Source organism: Micromesistius poutassou, assembly GCF_964030765.1.
Source record: "Micromesistius poutassou genome assembly, chromosome: 3".
NCBI lineage: Eukaryota > Metazoa > Chordata > Actinopteri > Gadiformes > Gadidae > Micromesistius > Micromesistius poutassou.
Genome location: NC_140273.1, coordinates 22,282,404 through 22,302,403, shown reverse-complemented (window position 1 = coordinate 22,302,403; position 20,000 = coordinate 22,282,404). Strand labels below are relative to the sequence as shown.

Here is a 20,000-nt window from a genome sequence, read left to right as displayed (position 1 = left end):
TGTATGCAAGGAATCCTAATTCTCCTAGTCACAACAACAACAACGACCCGCCCTCCCATTCCCTCCGAGGGAATTCATTTTGACAAACAACTCGAGGCAAAGTGCGCGCTCACCGACAGCCTCTGACAGGCCGTAGACGCGCTGGCTGTAAGCGTCCGTCTTGTCCCAGATGAACGTGTAGGAGAGGTTGGGCTGGGCTGGAAACCACTTCTGGAAGAGGCGCCCCACCACAGCCACCATCAGGTGAACCTGCAGGGGAAAAAAAGACTCTTCATCAGATGTTGTGATGCTGTGACAAAACATTGTTTTTTTGCATGTGGATATATATATATATATATATATATATAATAATAATACATTTTATTTGGAAGCGCTTTTCAGTCACTCAAAGACACTTTACAGACGAAGATGAAAAATAAGTAATTAAAATACATTTAAAAACACAGAAACACAGAAGAAAACGCAGAAAAGTAGATACATATATATATATACTGCATACATATCTAAATACATTTGAACAAGTGTTACAAAAACGAACGTGTCTTTTCCGTGTGTGTACGGGCGTACCTTCATGAGGTTGAAGGGCACGGTGGACTGAGTCATGGTGACTTTGAGGACGGGCTTGTACCCCGCTGCCCGGGAGCTCAGGTACACCAGGTTGAGGTCGCTCCCTGGGATGGTGGTCTCCTCCTGCAGGACCTACAGGGGGGGGGGGGGGGGGGGCACAGAGGAGGCCAACGCACACTTAGTCTCAGTCCACCGGGCCCCAGATATAATCAGAGAAACACACTTTCTATATATATATGTTCTCACACACACACACACACAGGCACACACAGGGCACACATGCACGCACACGTGCATGCACGCAAGCATGCATGCACACACACACACACACACACACGCACACACACAGGCACACAGGGCACACACAGGCACACAGGGCACACACGCACACACACACACACACACGCACATGTGCATGCACGCAAGCATGCACGCACACACACACACACACACGCACACACACAGGGCACACACACACACACACACACACACACACACGCACACGTGCATGCACACAAGCACACACGCACACACACACACACACACACACACACAGATACGCACACACACACGCACACACACGCGGGGAGCAGGAACATCTCCTTGGCCTTTTGATGCCGATGGTGAATACATTTAATACATTTGCTGGTGCATGAAGTCCTTGCTGCTGTGTGATCCCTACTTACCGCGCGGTGCCGTGCCACGCGACTCCAGCATCTAGCTGAGTGTCACACTTCCACTTCTATACTTAGAAATGAATACACACACGCCAGAGTGTCCTTGCACTCTCCTTGTCCGGGACAGTCAGTGCCACTCTCTAAGACGCAGGTAGGAGTGGAGGTCTGCTGTGTGTGTGCGTGTGTGCGTGTGTGTGTGCGTGTGTCCGTGTGTGTGTGTGTGTGTGCGTGTCCTTGCGCTGAACCTTAAGGTAATTCAAGCGGACCTGATCACCCTCCGCCGCGCGGCGCTCCCTCTAAAGCTTGGCCACCAGACGTGCCGCCGGGCGCCGTGCCATCTCTGGTGGCGCTGCTGCGGCGTGCACGTGCTGACAGCAGGGCGCGCGTCGTTTGGAGGAGACCTGAGGTCACCCGAGGAGGACGAGCAGCGACGGAGACGAGGGGGGGGGCGGGGGGGGTACGGAAGTTATACTACCGGGAGTCAGGAGCTGGCAAGGCACCGGAGGGTCCGAACCCCAGAGCTTTAACTTCAGGGACGACGACGACTACTACCCCTCGCCTGGAGACTCTACCTCTCCTGGAGACTCTACCTCTCCTGGAGACTCTACCTCTCCTGGAGACTCTACCTCGCCTGGAGACTCTACCTCTCCTGGAGACTCTACCTCTCCTGGAGACTCTACCTCTCCCGGCGGCGCGCTGCCTGGCCGCTGACCAGGGCGACCAGGGCGGACGCGGCGCTACCTCCACTCGTTACGTTGTCGTGATGAGCTGTTTTAAAAAAAAAACAACGCTGCCTCCTTTTGGTTGACCGCAAACAGGTCCCGGTGTTGTGTTGAGTGTCCTGAGGGCCATGGTCACGTAGCTAGAGACGTAGCTCTAACACCACGCTGTGGTCTGACGACGTCAACCCCCTGGGAGCCCACGCAGCGGCAGGAGACGCAGCAGCTAACCAGTCCACCCACTGGAGTCGCTCCACAGCTAACCAGTCCACCCACTGGAGTCGCTCCACAGCTAACCAGTTCACCCACTGGAGTCGCTCCACAGCTAACCAGTTCACCCACTGGAGCTGCTCCACAGCTAACCAGTTCACCCCAGAACGCGGCCCCTGGTGTGGCCCCTGTCTGATGAAGGCAGTGGTCACCCCCGTTCCTCCATGGTTTAGTGTCTGTTGGTCGCCCTCCTCCTGTGAAGAGGCGTTACTATAACAACTGTTCACTGGCCCCCTCAGGGCCCCGGGGCCCCTCTGGGATGTAAGGGTGTGCGGGGCCCGGGGCCCGGGGCCCGCAGGGGGGGATCCTCCAACCTACTTTGTTTTTGCTTAACAAGCTCTATTTTCATGTTTTTTAATTGACTTACTTCCAAAGTACATTTCTTTATCCTTGATAGACTTTGAATGTTTTTTCCCCTTTTTCATGTTAATTATGGATTTTGATGAAAACATTAGTAGAAATAGTATTAGTGCTGACCAGAAGATGTATGCTTCACAATTGCTATTAAACATTAATTTAATTGACATTCTGCAGTACCACTACTACAACACACAGACAGACACAGACACAGACACACACACACACACACACACACACACACACACACACACACACACACACACACACACACACACACACACACACACACACACACAGTTAGTTAAGAGATCTGCATTTATCTTCACATTACGTCCGCATGACATAATGCGGCAACCAATAGAATTGCAGTGCAGTCCAAAAAGGGGGAACGTTTTTTAAGCTGCGGTTGATTTTCCGCTGGAGGAACTGAACTGAACGCACAGCGAGTGGATTCCAGCAGTGGTAGCTGCTGGAGTCTTGCTTACTCCTCCACATACCGTACATCATTTTAGTTAACATAGGGTAGAAAATGATTAAACCCTATCCTGTTTTACCCGCTAACACGCGTTAGATGTTTTGGTGAGTGTCACATTTCAGATGACACTGGATGCTGCCCTCAAAACGTGGAGGGTTTATCCCCATACAGGAGGCCCTGGCTACGCCTGGCCACGCCACGAGTCCTGATCCGGTGGGGAGGAGGAGGAGGAGGAGGAGGAAGAGGAGGAGGAGGAGGAGGAGGCTGTAATGGGTACCGCGCATCTCCTCCTAACACCCATTACTCTGTTAGTGCTGGAGGTGGCTGAGTGCTGTGCACATGTGTCCCTTATGAAGGAAGCCAGACACATTTATTTGTTTGTTTTTTTGGGGGGGTGATTTGGGAAGATTAGGACCGTTGCAGTAACAGCAACCCGTTTTCATGGTAGGGCATTATCATTGCATTACTATCTCTTCACTGGCCGCCTTTAATAAACCTCCACAAGGTCTCTGTGTGAGCACTGCACCACACGGCACTGTCAGACTGCAGCGTGCCCCCCAACACACACACACACACACACACACACACACACACACACGCACGCACACACACACACGTACATACACACACACACGCACGCACACACACACACGTACATACACACACACACGCACACACACACACACACACACGCACGCACGCACGCACGCACGCACGCACGCACGCACACACACGCACACACGCACACACACACACACACGCACACGCACGCACACACACAAACACAAACAGACTATTAAAAGCCTGATTAATTCTTTACCTCTTCGACCTTCTGAGTAAACATAACGACGCAGGATTGTTTAAGCGCCCACCCACGCGATGGAGGGAAAACCAACGTGTGGATGGGCACATAAATGCACAGTTGCAGTTGCAATTTTACACACGACACAGCGTGTGAAAGCAAAAAAAGGACACTTCTGTATTGTTCCTGTATCCGCTCTGCTCCTTTATATATAATAAATCTGCCTCCCACAGGTGGTTGTGTAGCACACAAGTTTAACATAATGAAGCCTAAGCAATTACAGCACAGCTCCATGATGAGCCTTATATCTGCTGAGGGAAATGTGCTATTACGTGCTTCTGAAAGAAATGTGATTACAGACACGGGATACAGGCCTCTGCGCCCGGGTGTGTGTGTGTGTGTGTGTGTGTGTGTGTGTGTGGGCGCCTGCATGTGCGAATGAGAGATATAGACAGACAGAGAGAGAGAGAGAGAGAGAGAGAGAGAGAGAGAGAGAGAGAGACAGAGAAAAAGAGCAAGAGAGACAGACAGAGAGATAGAGAGCGAGAGAGAGAGAGATAGAGAGTGTTTATGGGAAGAAAAGAGAAAAAAATAAAATGGCCGAGAGAAGGAGTGGGATTTATGTATGTTACATACATTACCATTAACTTTTAGCTAAAACGTCATGGCAATCATCAGCAAAATGTAATCACTTGGCAAATGAATGCTGAGGACATCTCCTGAGGCAATATTAATAATACACTATGTCAGTAACCTATTTTGGACTTGATAATATAATGCAGCAAAGTAATATTAAAATGTAAGATTACATTTCTATGTTACATAATCAAAAAGTAGATTATTAAAATAGGTGATTAATACTGGCTGCCTTTTTTTGTTGATCAACAGATCGATTAACAAGAAGTTGGGGATGAGCGAGAATCCCCCCCCCCCGATAACATATATTTATAAAATCCAAAACCAGACGTAAAATGTGTCTGGGCTCATGTTCCCCCCCCCGGTCAGGGGCCTGGTGTAATACTTTATACCCCGTCTCCTTCTGCAGCTCACACTACTTTAGAGATTATACCGCTTCAGTCTGGATTCCATTTGATCACAAATTAATTTAAATAGAAACATGAAAAATAAAGGAAATATGGTGACTGACAAAGTACTTTCCAGAAGGAACCGGGCTAAGCCTGCCTAATTCTATGATTTGCATGTGCTCCCTGCCATTCCCAGTCAAACAATCAAGTGATGGTCACGGCCAGTGGGTACCAGACACCATTCCACTGGTCCAGGGCCTTCCATGGTTGTCTTAAAATAACCAGCTCTGAGAGCGCTCCTGTTGCTTTGACCACCTGATCACTGGGACGACGTAAGACGATGAGCAGAACAGAATAACTGCTTCCACGTTAAATACAACGAGGAAAAAAATTAAGATTTCGTCGGAAGCGGGAATCCTGTGCATGTGTCCATTTCCCACATAAGAGATATTGTGATAACCAATTATCCCAAAAGATAACATGAGACAAAATGGTGAATAATGAAACAATGGGAATAAATAAATGATCAAGCTGGGTGGCTTGTTGGAAGACAAAGTGAGCGGAACCAGCCACGATCAAACGCTTGAGTTCTCTGGGGAAATAAAGGAGAGGCACATGTATCCCCTGCCATGCCGCCGGAAACCTGATTTTTTTCTTTATGTCTCGTTCTGTGAAGTATAAACGTCAAAAGCAGCCATCAAATGAAAAAGAAAGGTACAGAAGGAAACAGTGGCAGCGGTACTGCTGGTCGCTTGGATATGCTGGGAACCTGGACATGCTTACTCGGATGTGGATACGTATACAAGTCATTTTTTATCTATTGATGGGCGAACAACGCCGGTTGAACGGATGAGAACACAGAAAAGACGAGTGTGGCTGAGCTGACGACGCGATGGCTCAAACTCCACCGTCATGGTGGTTTCAGCGGGCTGTCTAGATGCTAATCTGTCTTCAAAGGAGGATTGTATGTGGGCCAAGGAGGTGCAACACACACAAATAATATAGCATGCTTATAACAAACATGTTATCAAAGGTTTTAGATATCAAAAGCAGCAGCCCGCCCACCCACCGTTGTCCTAGTTTGTCGTTCCACCATTCCACCACCTCAGGATATCCAGTCTAAAGCCTTTCTCTTACTGGCTGCAGAAAGTTGACGCTCCATTGTTTTAACACAACCCAGTCTGGGCTGTCCTCTGCAGAGGCCGGTTCACTGCATGCGTCTCCGATGTGTCTTTGTGCGTAGGTCCTAGGTGTGGGCTCTGGTGTGTCTTGGTGCGTAGGTCCTAGGTGTGGGCTCTGTACCTGTGTCTTGGTGCGTAGGTCCTAGGTGTGGGCTCTGTACCTGTGTCTTGGTGCGTAGGTCCTAGGTGTGGGCTCTGTACCTGTGTCTTGGTGCGTAGGTCCTAGGTGTGGGCTCTGTACCTGTGTCTTGGTGCGTAGGTCCTAGGTGTGGGCTCTGTACCTGTGTCTTGGTGCGTAGGTCCTAGGTGTGGGCTCTGGTGTGTCTTGGTGCGTAGGTCCTAGGTGTGGGCTCTGGTGTGTCTTGGTGCGTAGGTCCTAGGTGTGGGCTCTGGTGTGTCTTGGTGCGTAGGTCCTAGGTGTGGGCTCTGGTGTGTCTTGGTGCGTAGGTCCTAGGTGTGGGCTCTGGTGTGTCTTGGTGCGTAGGTCCTAAGTGTGGGCTCTGTACCTGTGTCTCAGGGACGATGGGCCCGTCCTCAGGAGAACTGCGGTAGCAGGTGGACAGCGGCGACGCCACGATGACGGGGCTGGGTCTGATGAACCCGCTCAGGTCACAGCTAGGGATCTCGTTCTCCTCCTGGGGTATTCGTTGCAGAGTAAAGACAATGGATTAGGCGGTTGATGGTTTGGCACAGTACTTGTCTTGTCTCAGATACTTGCACGTCAGATAAGACAAACTAGACACATTTGACTGAATATGGAGGTCACCTTCTTCATGACCAGGGTGTCCATGACGTAGAAGACGTTCCAGGGGACCCAGACGGTCCGGTACTGCGTGAGGAACGGCGCCCGCTCGAAGCTCAGAGTCAGGGAGGCTCCTCCGTTGGCCAACAGGTCGAACCTGGACCAGGGGGAAGGCTAGTTTTAACACAATGTTGTTTTCCTTCATATCAACAGGTAGCAAAAAAAAACAACTGGTTTCATGTGTGTGTGTCGTGAAACCACCAAATAAAAAGATAGCTCCAAGAATCAGTTCAATATAAACAATCCACTTTTGTTGACTTGGTTGTGCTGACGAGCTGGATCAGAAGCCGTTAAGCTAGCTGTGCAGGACAGAAATATGAGCTTCTTAATGCGCGTGTGACAGCACATAACCTGTTCACGTTCGTGACTATGAGCATGCCACATGTGTCTCCTCAGCTCCATGTCTCTGCCTGGAGGGATCATCCCACTTCGGTGTGTGTGTGCGGGCATGTGCAATGGTCTGTTTCCTAAGTGGGCCTGCAGAGCGCCGTGTCTTGCAATGATTTATGGAATCTCCGTAAAATCGATGCATTCGTAGGAGCAGGGCCTTAACGATGACCCAGTCCCACTCATGTGTTGTGAGAGGGGGCTGAGGAGATGAGAGGGTATATCTGGTCATATATATATATATATATATATATATATATATATATATGTCCAGATATATCCTCTGTGGGCTTTAGCTGTGCTCTGGCTGGGTGTGTACATACATGCCGTCCTTGCGTGTGATGGTGTATCCGTGTTCTGTGTAGTGGACGAACGTCACGTTGACTCCGATGAGTGGCGTCCCGTCGGCGGTCAGCACCTGCCCTCTGATGATGGACGCCAGGCTTCGGGAGCGCACACCGGAGGAGGGGGAGAGAGGCAGAGAGAGCTGACCATCTACGGCTAAGACGCCCCGCTTACAAACGCACATTAGGGATGCACCCAAAATAGGATTTCATTATTTGTTGATGAGGACGCGTTAAGTGTCCATTCAGCAGCCATCATGTAACCCGCTCCCTTTATATGGATTTTTTTTTTGGGATTCACTTATTCATCGAGACAATTTAAATGCTTGATGACCTTATCCTATTGTATTTAGTAAACCCCATAATGATAATATGATGATATGATGATGATAATATATACTGTTAACAAACACCATTAGCCAATGTTCATTGAGTACAATTCAAGCACACGTGTGTCCCAATAGCCATGATTGGCTTTGAGGGTGAGATTAACTTAAGGTGTTGCTGCATGAACCATGTCTACAGATTGTTGCCACGGGAACAGCCTCCTTCCAGTAGTTGTTGTATAGCGGGGCCTGCTCCTCTGTAAGCCATACATCAACCATCGCCGTGTAAACCCCTCGTCGGCCCGCAGTAAAACAAGTTGTGCTCCAATCCCGTGTCACCATCTCGGGCCCGATCTGTGATCAATCTCCTTCCCGCCCTGTGATTGATGGTGGCTTTTAAAGCTGGCTCCATTTATTTATTTCTAAATAAATAAATAAATGGTTCGGAATTATTCAAATTGAGCGGACTGACGGTGAACCACTGTCCTCCTGACTCAAGCAAGACGGAGTACACGGAGGTGTATAAAATACCACAGCGTGAGCCTCTTCCAACGCGCGTTACAGCGGCCCAGCCTCGGGTCAAGTGAAGCACAGTAGGGCTGGTTGTCTCCAACACAGGGAGGCTGTGTGTGTGTGTGTTGCTGAGGACCACACACACACACACTTCGTAACAGAAGGCCCTTCAGAGAGGACTCGTTGTGTTCCCACTTGATGGAAGGTGTTGGGACCCGAAATTGCTGCATTGATCTTTTTCGACACGACTTTTTCTTTGTTCACAGAGCAGCTCTGGAGACGAGTCATTTCCATGTTGACTGTACCTTTGGAGCGGCGGTCGGTCGGGGCCACGTCCACCCGCTGTGTGGTTGCTAAACGCTGGCTACAACATCTCTCTGGGTAGGCCCACCGCCTGAAACACGCCGGGGCTACAATACGAGCTGGACCACAACCGACGTTTAGCTGCTGACGGCCACGAACGCTACAAACGCCATAGCCATAGAGTTAACCAAGTGAGCTAAGGTAGCCAAGCTAACCAAGTTAGCTTCAAGCTAGCCAAGTTAGCTCCAAGCTAGCCAAGTTAGTTAGCCAAGTTAGCTCCAAGCTAGCTAGCCAAGTTAGCTAGCCAAGTTAGCCAAGTTATCTCCAAGCTAGCCAAGTTAGCTCCAAGCTAGCCAAGTTAGCTGCAAGCTAGACAAGTTAGCTCCAAGCTATCCAAGCTAGCTGCAAGCTAGCCAAGTTAGCCAAGTTAGCTCCAAGCTAGCCAAGTTAGCTCCAAGCTAGCCAAGTTAGCCAAGTTAGCTCCAAGCTAGCCAAGTTAGCTCCAAGCTAGCCAAGTTAGCCAAGTTAGCTCCAAGCTAGCCAAGTTAGCTCCAAGCTAGCTACAAGCTAGCCAATTTAGCTGCAAGCTAGCGTGGACAGGAACGAACACGACCCTAACTTCCCCTATGATGCTAAACTGTCTATTAAGGCTGCAGGGGCCACGGTGTTGAGGCCAGGCACTGGGGCAGGGGGCTGGAACTCACAACCCCGGCTCCTCCTGAGGAGCTGGCCGCTGCCCGTGGTTCTGTGCTCTGTGTGTGGGTGTGTGGGAGAACAGGGAGGCCCGGCGGCGCGGGGCTGTGACTGACCACGGGTCAGCACAGCGCTGGGAACGCGGTCCGTTCACCCGCTGCTCTCCATCGCTCTCCGTCGCCGACGCGTGGACTGACTGTCAGTGATCAAAGCTTCTCTCTCGGTTCAGCGTCGTGTTCTGTAGCTGAACTTTGTAACTTTGTTTTTATTTACAGCCGAGTGTTTAGGAGAGAACATTTTACTGAACCGAACCAAGCTAAACAGTTTGAACTAGAGAGATTCGACTGTGGCGCTCTGAGACGATGGTGGTGGTGGTGGTGCTGCCCTCTCTGGTTCTCTTGTTGTACAGAAATGTGTTTACAGTCGTAGTTAAGCCCCATGACGGGGGGTTTGGACTGGAACCCAGGTATGGTTAGTCGTTTTCACCCTGCTCAAAGTTTCATTGCCTTTCCCTGGAGTGGATAGTATTATTCATAGTATTATTATTATTATTATTATTATTCATGTATTCATTATGCCGTGTAGAACTAGTAAATTGCAAATGTCACATAATGGACATGCAAGTTTTGTGTGCATTTATGCTTGGATACTTCTGGAGCCTTTTTATTCTATTAATCAATCAAAACCTACATAGCATTGTCTGCGCTGGTATGCCCCACGGTGGAAGATACAAACCAACTCAGTTGTGCGTTCATAATTCACCACACATAAACACCACGCATAAACACAACCCCCCCCCCAAAACATAAACCACATCAATCAAACATTCATACGCAAAAAAAACGTCCGGAAGGCCCCGCCCAGATTGCGTGATTTGTTACGCACGGGCGCGCGGTTGATCTCTCATTTACACCCAGAGACGTTCAGAGGGACGCCCTCCCGTCAGAGGCAAACCCGTCCGCTCCCATAAACATCCCATAAATCAGCATGGCAACGACGGTCACAGCTAATGCACCTGTAATTCACCCCCTCGGAGAGGGGGAGGGGGAGGGGGAGGAGCGCTGATAAAGCAACACTTGTCGTGATGGCTAATGGGCTGTGAGTGCGATGCAGGGCGGGATGCAGGGCGCTGCATCGCGCCCACACTACCACATCCCTCACACTACCACATCCCTCACACTACCACATCCCTCACACTACCACATCCCTCACACTACCACATCCCTCACACTACCACATCCCTCACACCGCCACATCCCTCACACTACCACATCCCCCACACTACCACATCCCTCACACTACCACATCCCACATCCCTCACACTACCACATCCCTCACACTACCACATCCCCCACACTACCACATCCCTCACTCTACCACATCCCCCACACTACCACATCCCTCACACTGCCACATCCCCCACACTACCACATCCCTCACACTGCCACATCCCTCACACTACCACATCCCTCACACTACCACACTACCACATCCCTCACACTGCCACATCCCTCACACTACCACATCCCTCACACTACCACATCCCTCACACTACCACATCCCTCACACTACCACATCCCTCACACTGCCACATCCCTCACACTACCACATCCCTCACACTACCACATCCCACATCCCTCACACTACCACATCCCTCACACTACCACATCCCTCACACTACCACATCCCTCACACTACCACATCCCTCACACTACCACATCCCTCACACTGCCACATCCCTCACACTACCACATCCCTCACACTACCACATCCCCCACACTACCACATCCCTCACACTACCACATCCCTCACACTACCACATCCCTCACTCTACCACATCCCCCACACTACCACATCCCTCACACTACCACATCCCTCACACCGCCACATCCCTCACACTACCACATCCCCCACACTACCACATCCCTCACACTACCACATCCCTCACACTACCACATCCCACATCCCTCACACTACCACATCCCTCACACTACCACATCCCTCACTCTACCACATCCCCCACACTACCACATCCCTCACACTGCCACATCCCCCACACTACCACATCCCCCACACTACCACATCCCTCACACTACCACATCCCTCACACTACCACACCCCTCACACTACCACATCCCTCACACTACCACATCCCTCACACTACCACATCCCTCACACTACCACATCACTCACACTGCCACATCCCTCACACTACCACATCCCTCACACTACCACATCCCACATCCCTCACACTACCACATCCCTCACACTACCACATCCCTCACTCTACCACATCCCTCACACTACCACATCCCTCACACTACCACATCCCTCACTCTACCACATCCCTCACACTACCACATCCCTCACACTGCCACATCCCTCACACTACCACATCCCTCACACTACCACATCCCCCACACTACCACATCCCCCACACTACCACATCCCTCACACTACCACATCCCTCACACTACCACATCCCTCACACTACCACATCCCCCACACTACCACATCCCTCACACTGCCACATCCCTCACACTGCCACATCCCTCACACTACCACATCCCTCACACTACCACATCCCTCACACTACCACATCCCTCATCATTGACCATTAAAACAATATGTATTAAAAAAAAAACATTGCATTTTAATTGACTCAAATGATTTGGAAAAAAAATTCCTTTACGTGGATCTTAATGTCTGACTTGCCAGAAGCAATGCATTTATTTGATTTGATTGCAACACGATTTTTGTATTGAATTATTATTTAAATATGATGTATTAATGATTGTATTGCATTGTTTCATCAAATTATTCTCATTCAATGTTGTTGTTTTGATTAATTGGGTAAATGTTCTCATTTGTTTGATTTATTTTGTATTTATTAGGTTTTGACAAATGTTATGTTTGCTCTCCCTCTCTGTCTCTCCCTGTCTCTATGTATATCTATCGATGTATATATCTATATCAATATATAATATGTTATATGTGTTGTAAATATGTTCTACCCATTATAGGGTACTAAAGCTTGCAGGAACTCTTCTCATATTTAAGTCTGAATGTGCGTGTTTGAGGGAGGGCTGTTAAACTGACAACCTCTCTCTCACTCACTCTCCCGCACACACACAGACCACCCTTTATATTCTTGTGATAAATCAGTTTTCCTATTATATGCTGGCAGTCGCAGTCTACGATAAAGAGAAGGGACCATTTTTATGATACAACTGCAGTGCGTACATATATCGGGAAATTGAGTCTTGCATAAAAAATGTGCCACAATGTGGAAACGGCAGTAGTATAGCTGTCATCCGCCCTGTCCAAGTTCTAACATATTTTCACTCAGTGGCTTTCTCTCTCCATTTTAGATGATTTTATTCACTTTTTTCCTCCGCTGTCAATTGTGTTTTTTTTTGTGTTAGGGAGGAAGGAGGATTTTATTTTTACTTTCCACTCTTTATCTTTCTATTTCTCTCCTTTGGAACACTTTTGTGAAAGACACTTCAAGGGTAGACGCGCATTAAGCAAAGGCCTGTCTCTTCAGTGCACACACACACACACACGCCACCCCCCCGATCCACAGTGGCAGACGGACACGGCTAATCCAAAACAGTCCCTACAGAAGAGGCAGTGACCCACCGCCCTCTCTCTTCTATATTCATCCCTCTCTTCCGCTCTGTTTAATAATATTGATTATCTCAGCCATTAAATAAATGCCAGTGCAATTCATTATACACGGTAAAACAGTGAACACCTAATAAAGAGTGAGTTCCTAATTGAAGAAGGCTGTTTCTAAGGCTGGACGGCGTGCTCATGGTGTGGGTGTTTAAGGCAGCAGAACCAGGCTCCTTACCTCTTGTTGAAGGGGCTGTCCCCTGTGATGACGTGGGTGGACTCTGGGCCCAGCAGGAAGTGGATGCGCTGGTAGAAGGACCTAGCCACCTGAGGACCACAGACGATGTTTCATATGCCGTGTGCGTCAACGCTGATAACAACAACAACAACAACAACAGTGTCCTTTGTGTGAGTTTGCACAACGTTGGGGATTCACGTTCGTTCGTGAAGGCGTAGACAATATCGGTTACGTTCCGCACAGAGGGTTGCGGGGGAAACGTGGATATTTTTCCACGATTCCAGATGCTAATATTTAACAAGCTTTCCCAAACCACAGCTCCAGCCCTCTTCCTCTTGTTGTTTGAGATTGTTTGTGTTAGCATCAACGGCTCCAGAAGGGTTCCAGTGAGGCGCCTGGCACCAGCCCTGACACCGCTCCGGGTCGGAGTGAGACTTGTGTCAGGGATTCTTCAGAACCTTGCCACACTTGTTTACTAGCTGTTATTTGTCCCTGAACACTACACGTCAAGAAACATCCCGTTTATTTCGCCGTGCGGGTCTGTTTTATGAATTCTGTAGGAAATGAGGAGATGACATGTCACCAATCAAGTTGGAGAGAAATGTGCGGTGTGTGTGTGTGTGTGTGTGTGTGTGCGTGTGTGCGTGTGTGTGTGTGTGTGTGTGTGTGTGTGTGCGCGTGGCTGAGTGTGTGTGTGATGAAACGAACGCAGCATGATGGGCACAGATGTTGGAACTGGTAGCTTACATCAATTACTATTACTTGTTAATAGTTATTATGTATTATGTATTAGTATTATGAATGTTTATTTTGAGTTTCATGCCATAATGTTTTATATTTGATTAACATTCAAGTAATGATATTTAAATGACTTTTCGTTCAACAGCATGACGAATGATCGACATTTAATATACAAAAAATATTGCTTTTTAATTAGCAGTTATATAACCCTGAAAGTACCTGGCAGTCTCGAGGTAAAAAATCAACAAAATAAAACATTTCCCGTCAATCACCAAGTGGTGTTCACCAATCTCCTATATTAAACCCAAAAGAAATGTTTCAACTTCCTGTTTTTACGCGCAGTAGAGTTGGTGTTACGGCCACCTTGGCCTTTCAGGGGTCATATTGTGTGTGCTGCTCCTGTTCTTGTTTCTCTCCTAGGCCTGGTCCCACATGTTCCAGGATCAGGGGGTGTGCCCGCGTACGGGCCGCGTCCCTGGAACCGCATTAAAAGGGGCCTGGCCTCCGAGAGACGGCGGCGGGAGATTTGATTTGCGGTTACGCACCGACTGCAGAGATCTTTTTTGTGTTACATGCTTTTCACGGAGAAATAAACTAAGAAACGTGGATTGTCGCGCTGTCTCCTGCCCTGTTTGTTGCGTTGAGCCGCGTAACAGTTTGGTAAAGAAGAACAGAGCTGAATGTCCGTGAGACGAGTACAGAGCGGCGGGCAGCACTGAAGGACCGCAGTCTCGTTGGAGTTGTTTACCTGCTGAGGCACCAGCGCTGCTGGAGACTGGCTGAGCACCTCGCTGGGGTCAGGCGACCCTCTGCAGTATAACTGGCTCTGACAGGAGGGCTGCAGACAACAGTCTGGGTCCATGCAATCAGCAAGACCATCTGGAACAGATAGACAGATAGACACACACACGCACACACGCGCGCGCGCGCACACACACATGCACACACATGCACACACACATGCACACACATGCACACATACGCACGCACGCATGCATACACGCACACACACACACACACACACACACACACACACACACACACACACACTATGTAAACCTACATATTAATCATATATATGCCAACACACACACACTGATCCCTGTATTATGTTTCTTTCAATTTTGATCATTCAGCAGTATTATTCAGCACGTAAAGCCTTTACTCAAAAGCTATTATGTTTTGTAAAGACAGCAGAGGTTTAAGCAGCGTGTTAGCGTTCTGTATAAATTCAAGGATCCAGAAACCTGCTTTTACCAAACAAGACAAATCCTGTAGGCTGCTTCTGCACAAACAACTCCTCTGCCCTCACTTCTTAAGCACTTCATTATTCAGCTGCTGGATCTAGCCAGCCTGCTACTGCTGCTAAACATGTATTTTATCCTCCCCAATACATCACATTGATCGTTTTTAGACAAATACCAGATTATAGTGGGAGTCATTAGTCATATTGTGGTATAAAACATTTCTTGGTGTGACTCATTCATCTTGGCCTCTTGCAGGAGTTTGAAACATCTAGCAAGCGCTGCACATGGCAATGTCACGCAACATGACCAGATGTACACTCAAAGGCCAAGGCTTCAGATAAACAACACGTAATGGCATGTTCCAGTGTCATCTATTGTCACCACCACCCACTGTCAGCTCTTGTTCATACACCAGATGAGGAAATAAATACAGGCTGGACAGGGCCATTACATACTAACACAACTGGGCTTATGCAATCACATTCTCATGTAGGAAAATTATTTATGCATCCGAGCTTAAAGCTTACACACATACACACACACAGACACACACACACACACACAGACACACACACACAGACACACACACACACACTCACACACACACACACACACAAACACAACGAACAAACGCGGGGCGCACCTCCTTCGTTGTCCTTGCCGTCGGTGCAGAGCATCTCCATGGCGACGTGGCAGCCCGCTCCTCTCCAGCCCGCCTGGCAGACACAATGCCAGCCGCTGGCCTCCAGGGTGCAGCGGCCGTTGTTGTTACACAGGCCTGGACACCCCTCTGGGTCACAACACAACACAAGCCCAGTGAGCCTCCGCTCTCACCCGCCGGGCCGCTCGGTTCGGACGGAACGCACAACGGGAGAACGTGAACTGAAATGTGTTTTCTTTTAACTGTCGCTGATCATCTTTTCAGTTCATGAGTGTGTGTGTGCGTGCGTGTGTGTGTGTGTGTGTGTGTGTGTATATGCAGGTGTGTGTATATGCAGGTGCGCATAAAGAGCTTCTTGGGATACTTGATTTACTGGGAACAGAATGTAGACAGACAGTCTGAGAGTCACCGTGTGTGTGTGAGACGCTGAGACACAGGACAGTCAGACAGTTAGGCCCTGGTGAAATGCATTGACGTCGTCCTTTCACATGAATAAAACCAAACTGCCTGCAAACCAACATGTCTTCAATTACAAATAATTGTAAAAGAATACATGTCTTTTTTTTTCCAGAACTATAAATAAGAATATTTGTCAGAATGGTTATGGAATAAATTGTCTGGTCAGTCAAAACTAAATAAAGATGGACTGTGAATGGAATATTTTATATTTATGATTTGTTTTAGTCTGCACTCATGTCCCTCTTCGTTTCCAGACAGTTCCATAAGAAGCCCATATTAATCCATGTGAAAACACAACTGGTAGGAAGACGTGGCGCAAAGTATAGGGAGGTGCTGGCTCTGGCTGGTGCACCTCTGAAGACCTATACTTTATGCTATTGGGTAACATTCCCCCGTTCACAGAATAGACACTGAGGTTGGTGGGTAGAATATACAGAAATATAGATTGTAACGTGAATATCAAAAAGCAAATAAAGTTCAGCTGAACAAACATACAAAGAGAAAAATAGACAGAGGGAGAGAGAGAGAGAGAGAGGGGGACGGGCAGAGGAAAGGAGAGAGAGAGAGAGCGATAGGGAAAGACAGAAGAAGACATCAAATCAAAGTAAACAAAAATATACATAATAGGCTGCGGCCTTTAGATGCAGAACGATACAGAAGCTGCACACTGAGCAAGTGAAGGACTACAAATGTGTGCATGCTTGGTTAACTTTGGATGAATACAGGGTTGTGTAATCATGTCTATATATTTGTGTGTTTGTGTGCTCATTTTGTGTGTGCATGTGTGTGTGTGTGTGTGTGTGGCAGTGGGTGTGTGTGTGTGTGTGTGTGTGTGTGTGTGTGTGTGTGTGTGTGTGTGTGCACTCGCTTCAGAACCAGACATACAGACAATGATCTAACCAGAAGGGTCTATCTCAAAAGTCAGGACTACAAGTACAAGTACAAAAAAATGATATGGGGGGCGCTCGGAGGCAAAGAGAGAGGGGGACTACAGGTTCAAAAAGAATCAGACAAATATAAAACATGGAGATATAAAAATCAAACATACCGAAAAAACTCAGACACCAAAAAGAAATGGGTAAATGACGAGTTAAAAGACAGAAGCCAGGAGCCTCGCGCGCAAAAAGGAGAAGAGACTTGAGGCTGACGCTGAGAGAAAGGTGATGGAGTAGAGGGAGGAAGCAATGCAGTGGTGTGTTTTCTGGGTTAAACAGGCTCGTGATGGAGTCTGAGGGAGAAGTTACCTTTAAATCCTGAGAATAGGAGAGAGGGCAACGGGAAGAAGAGGGACGAGTGTTAGGGAGGAAAGAAAGGCAAACTCTAAAACAAAAGCAGCACCGTCAAAACTGTCTTTATTCAGCAATGGACAGATAGGATGGAGACAGGGCAACTAAAGGAGCAGGAGGGGAGAGGGGGAAACAAGGAAAAGCAATGGATTATTTGAATAGAAGTGTGGGAGAGAACCAGAGAGAGATACAGCAAAAAGAGAGTGAGAGAGAGAGAGAGGCCGGAGAGACAGAGACAGAGATAGAGAGAGAGAGGAGAGAGAGAGAGAGAGAGAGAGAGAGAGAGAGAGAGAGAGAGAGAGAGAGAGAGAGAGAGAGAGAGAGAGGAGGGAGAGGAGAGAGAGAGATAGAGAGAGGAGAGAGAGATAGAGAGAGAGAGAGGAGAGAGAGAGAGAGAGAGAGGATATAGAGGGAGAGAGAGAGGAGAGGGAGAGAGAGGAGGGAGAGAGATACACAAGGAGACAGAGAAAACTGAGAGAAATAAATAAATAAAGGGAAAGAGATAAAGAGAGGGACGTAGCACGTTTTGCAGAGGGCCAAATAAATGCACCAGCAGACCGGGAGAGAGAGGCTGGGGTATCACTCTCTCCACTGGCACGGCGCGGGACAATGCGGGGAGTGAAAAGCTTACCGAGACCACTCCTATTTGGATTCAATATGCAAAGCAAGTTCTTCAACAAACAAAAAAAATGATATGACAATGACGTCTAAATATTGCCTTTTTCTGAATGGTTTCTAAACACGCTCATAGGGGTTGACTGATGGTCACAGTATTTCATGATTATTGACTCAAAAAGCGATTGTGCTGGTCGGAGGAAAAAAGAGGAAAGCCTCCAAAAGCTGACGTGGCGTTTTCACTGTAGAATCCGGCTAAACTCCTTCTTCTGTATGAATATCATATATCACGTACTGGCGGGTTACAGTGGAACAGCTGAGCGCATCTAAAAACACACCGTGGACTTTCTTTGTTTTTTTCTCACAGTAAATAATGATGGTGTTTGGTGAAAGCATTGACTTATTTCGAGTCAATATAGATAAATTACACGCACACACACACGCGCACGCACACACACACACACACACACACAAACTCAGCTAGCTGCTGCATTCACTCAATTATAGATCCTCATTTACTGTACATCTATGGGGGAGGGCCATTAAAGAGTAAACCTAGGGGGTGAAGTCAGTTGAGCTTATGCGTGATGAGCATGAATAGTCATCAGAGTACGGCGTCCTCTCACGGAGATGGGGGGATTTCTATGGTTCTTTTTAATGCCTTGATTCAGGGCTGCACGACTGTGATTAAATAAATAAGTGGGATTACTTTGCCCACCGTATGAATGAACCTATTCTGTGTACGTTTTCCAACGTGGGCACCTCTTAACACCTCCTGCTAGTCCTCACAGCACTCATTGCTGAGTTTTGACAGTTGGTGTACAAAATGGAGGTATTATTTTTGTATTATAATTGTTATGTATGTATATATATATATATATATATATATATCTTTAAATTGGTAATTTGTAACCTTTAATGATTAGCTAATTGCAGCGGCCGTAATCACATTTTAGATTAATATACAATTGATTATGCAGCCCATGTTCCAGTAATGGTAGCTCAAGGTGACGGTATAAACAAAGCTACTTAACCAATATATCTTCACTATCGTTGAACTAACTATCGTTACTCAAAAACAACGTCTGTCTCGGCATTCATTGTATCTATTCCTATTGACCGCTTAAGGCATTACAAGTGTTTAAAAGCAATCAGTCATCTGATTCATTTGAACAAAGAGAACAAACAGAAAATACAATATTTGATGTGTGTGTGTGTGTGTGTGTGTGTGTGTGTGTGTGTGTGTGGAGGGGGGGGGGGGGGGGGGGGGGGGTGGAGAGGGGGTATTGATGTATGGGTGCACGTGACAAGGAAAACAATAGGATAAAATAAAATGAAATAGAGAAATGAGTGTACAACATTAAGTTGCAAAGCAAGGGGGGCATTAGCATTTGAGAAATATGCATTTGACATTTGATATACGACGACATTAAGCCCACATTTAGAGGGCGAGCAACACAGGTTCAGTTGATTCCACACGATACTCGAGTGAAAACACCTGTGCCTCGGCCAGTCAGTCACACAACAGAAGCACTTCACATTCAGGGAGAAAACGGCTGAGATGAGATGAGGATCGAAAAAAGGGGGGGGGGGGGGGGGAGTATAAGGAGACATTTCCAGCCAGAGTCATTAGCATTACCTGTCCCACAGTGAATAATGAATCAACATAAAGGCAGGAGGTTGGGGTGAAG

General features: G+C 47.8%; 1 protein-coding gene across 1 annotated transcript in view; it reads right to left on the bottom strand.

Moving 5' to 3' along the window:
- tenm3 (teneurin transmembrane protein 3) overlaps window positions 1-20,000 on the bottom strand; it is a gene marked incomplete at both ends in the record, with an annotated part of 87,157 nt that overhangs the window by 64,108 nt on the left and 3,049 nt on the right. Inside the window, 8 exons of the mRNA XM_084466045.1 lie at window positions 114-249; window positions 568-699; window positions 6,583-6,711; window positions 6,843-6,975; window positions 7,589-7,708; window positions 13,301-13,389; window positions 14,790-14,920; window positions 15,932-16,078. Coding sequence (XP_084322171.1) covers window positions 114-249; window positions 568-699; window positions 6,583-6,711; window positions 6,843-6,975; window positions 7,589-7,708; window positions 13,301-13,389; window positions 14,790-14,920; window positions 15,932-16,078 — 1,017 coding nt within the window. The remainder of the gene's footprint in view (window positions 1-113; window positions 250-567; window positions 700-6,582; window positions 6,712-6,842; window positions 6,976-7,588; window positions 7,709-13,300; window positions 13,390-14,789; window positions 14,921-15,931; window positions 16,079-20,000) is intronic.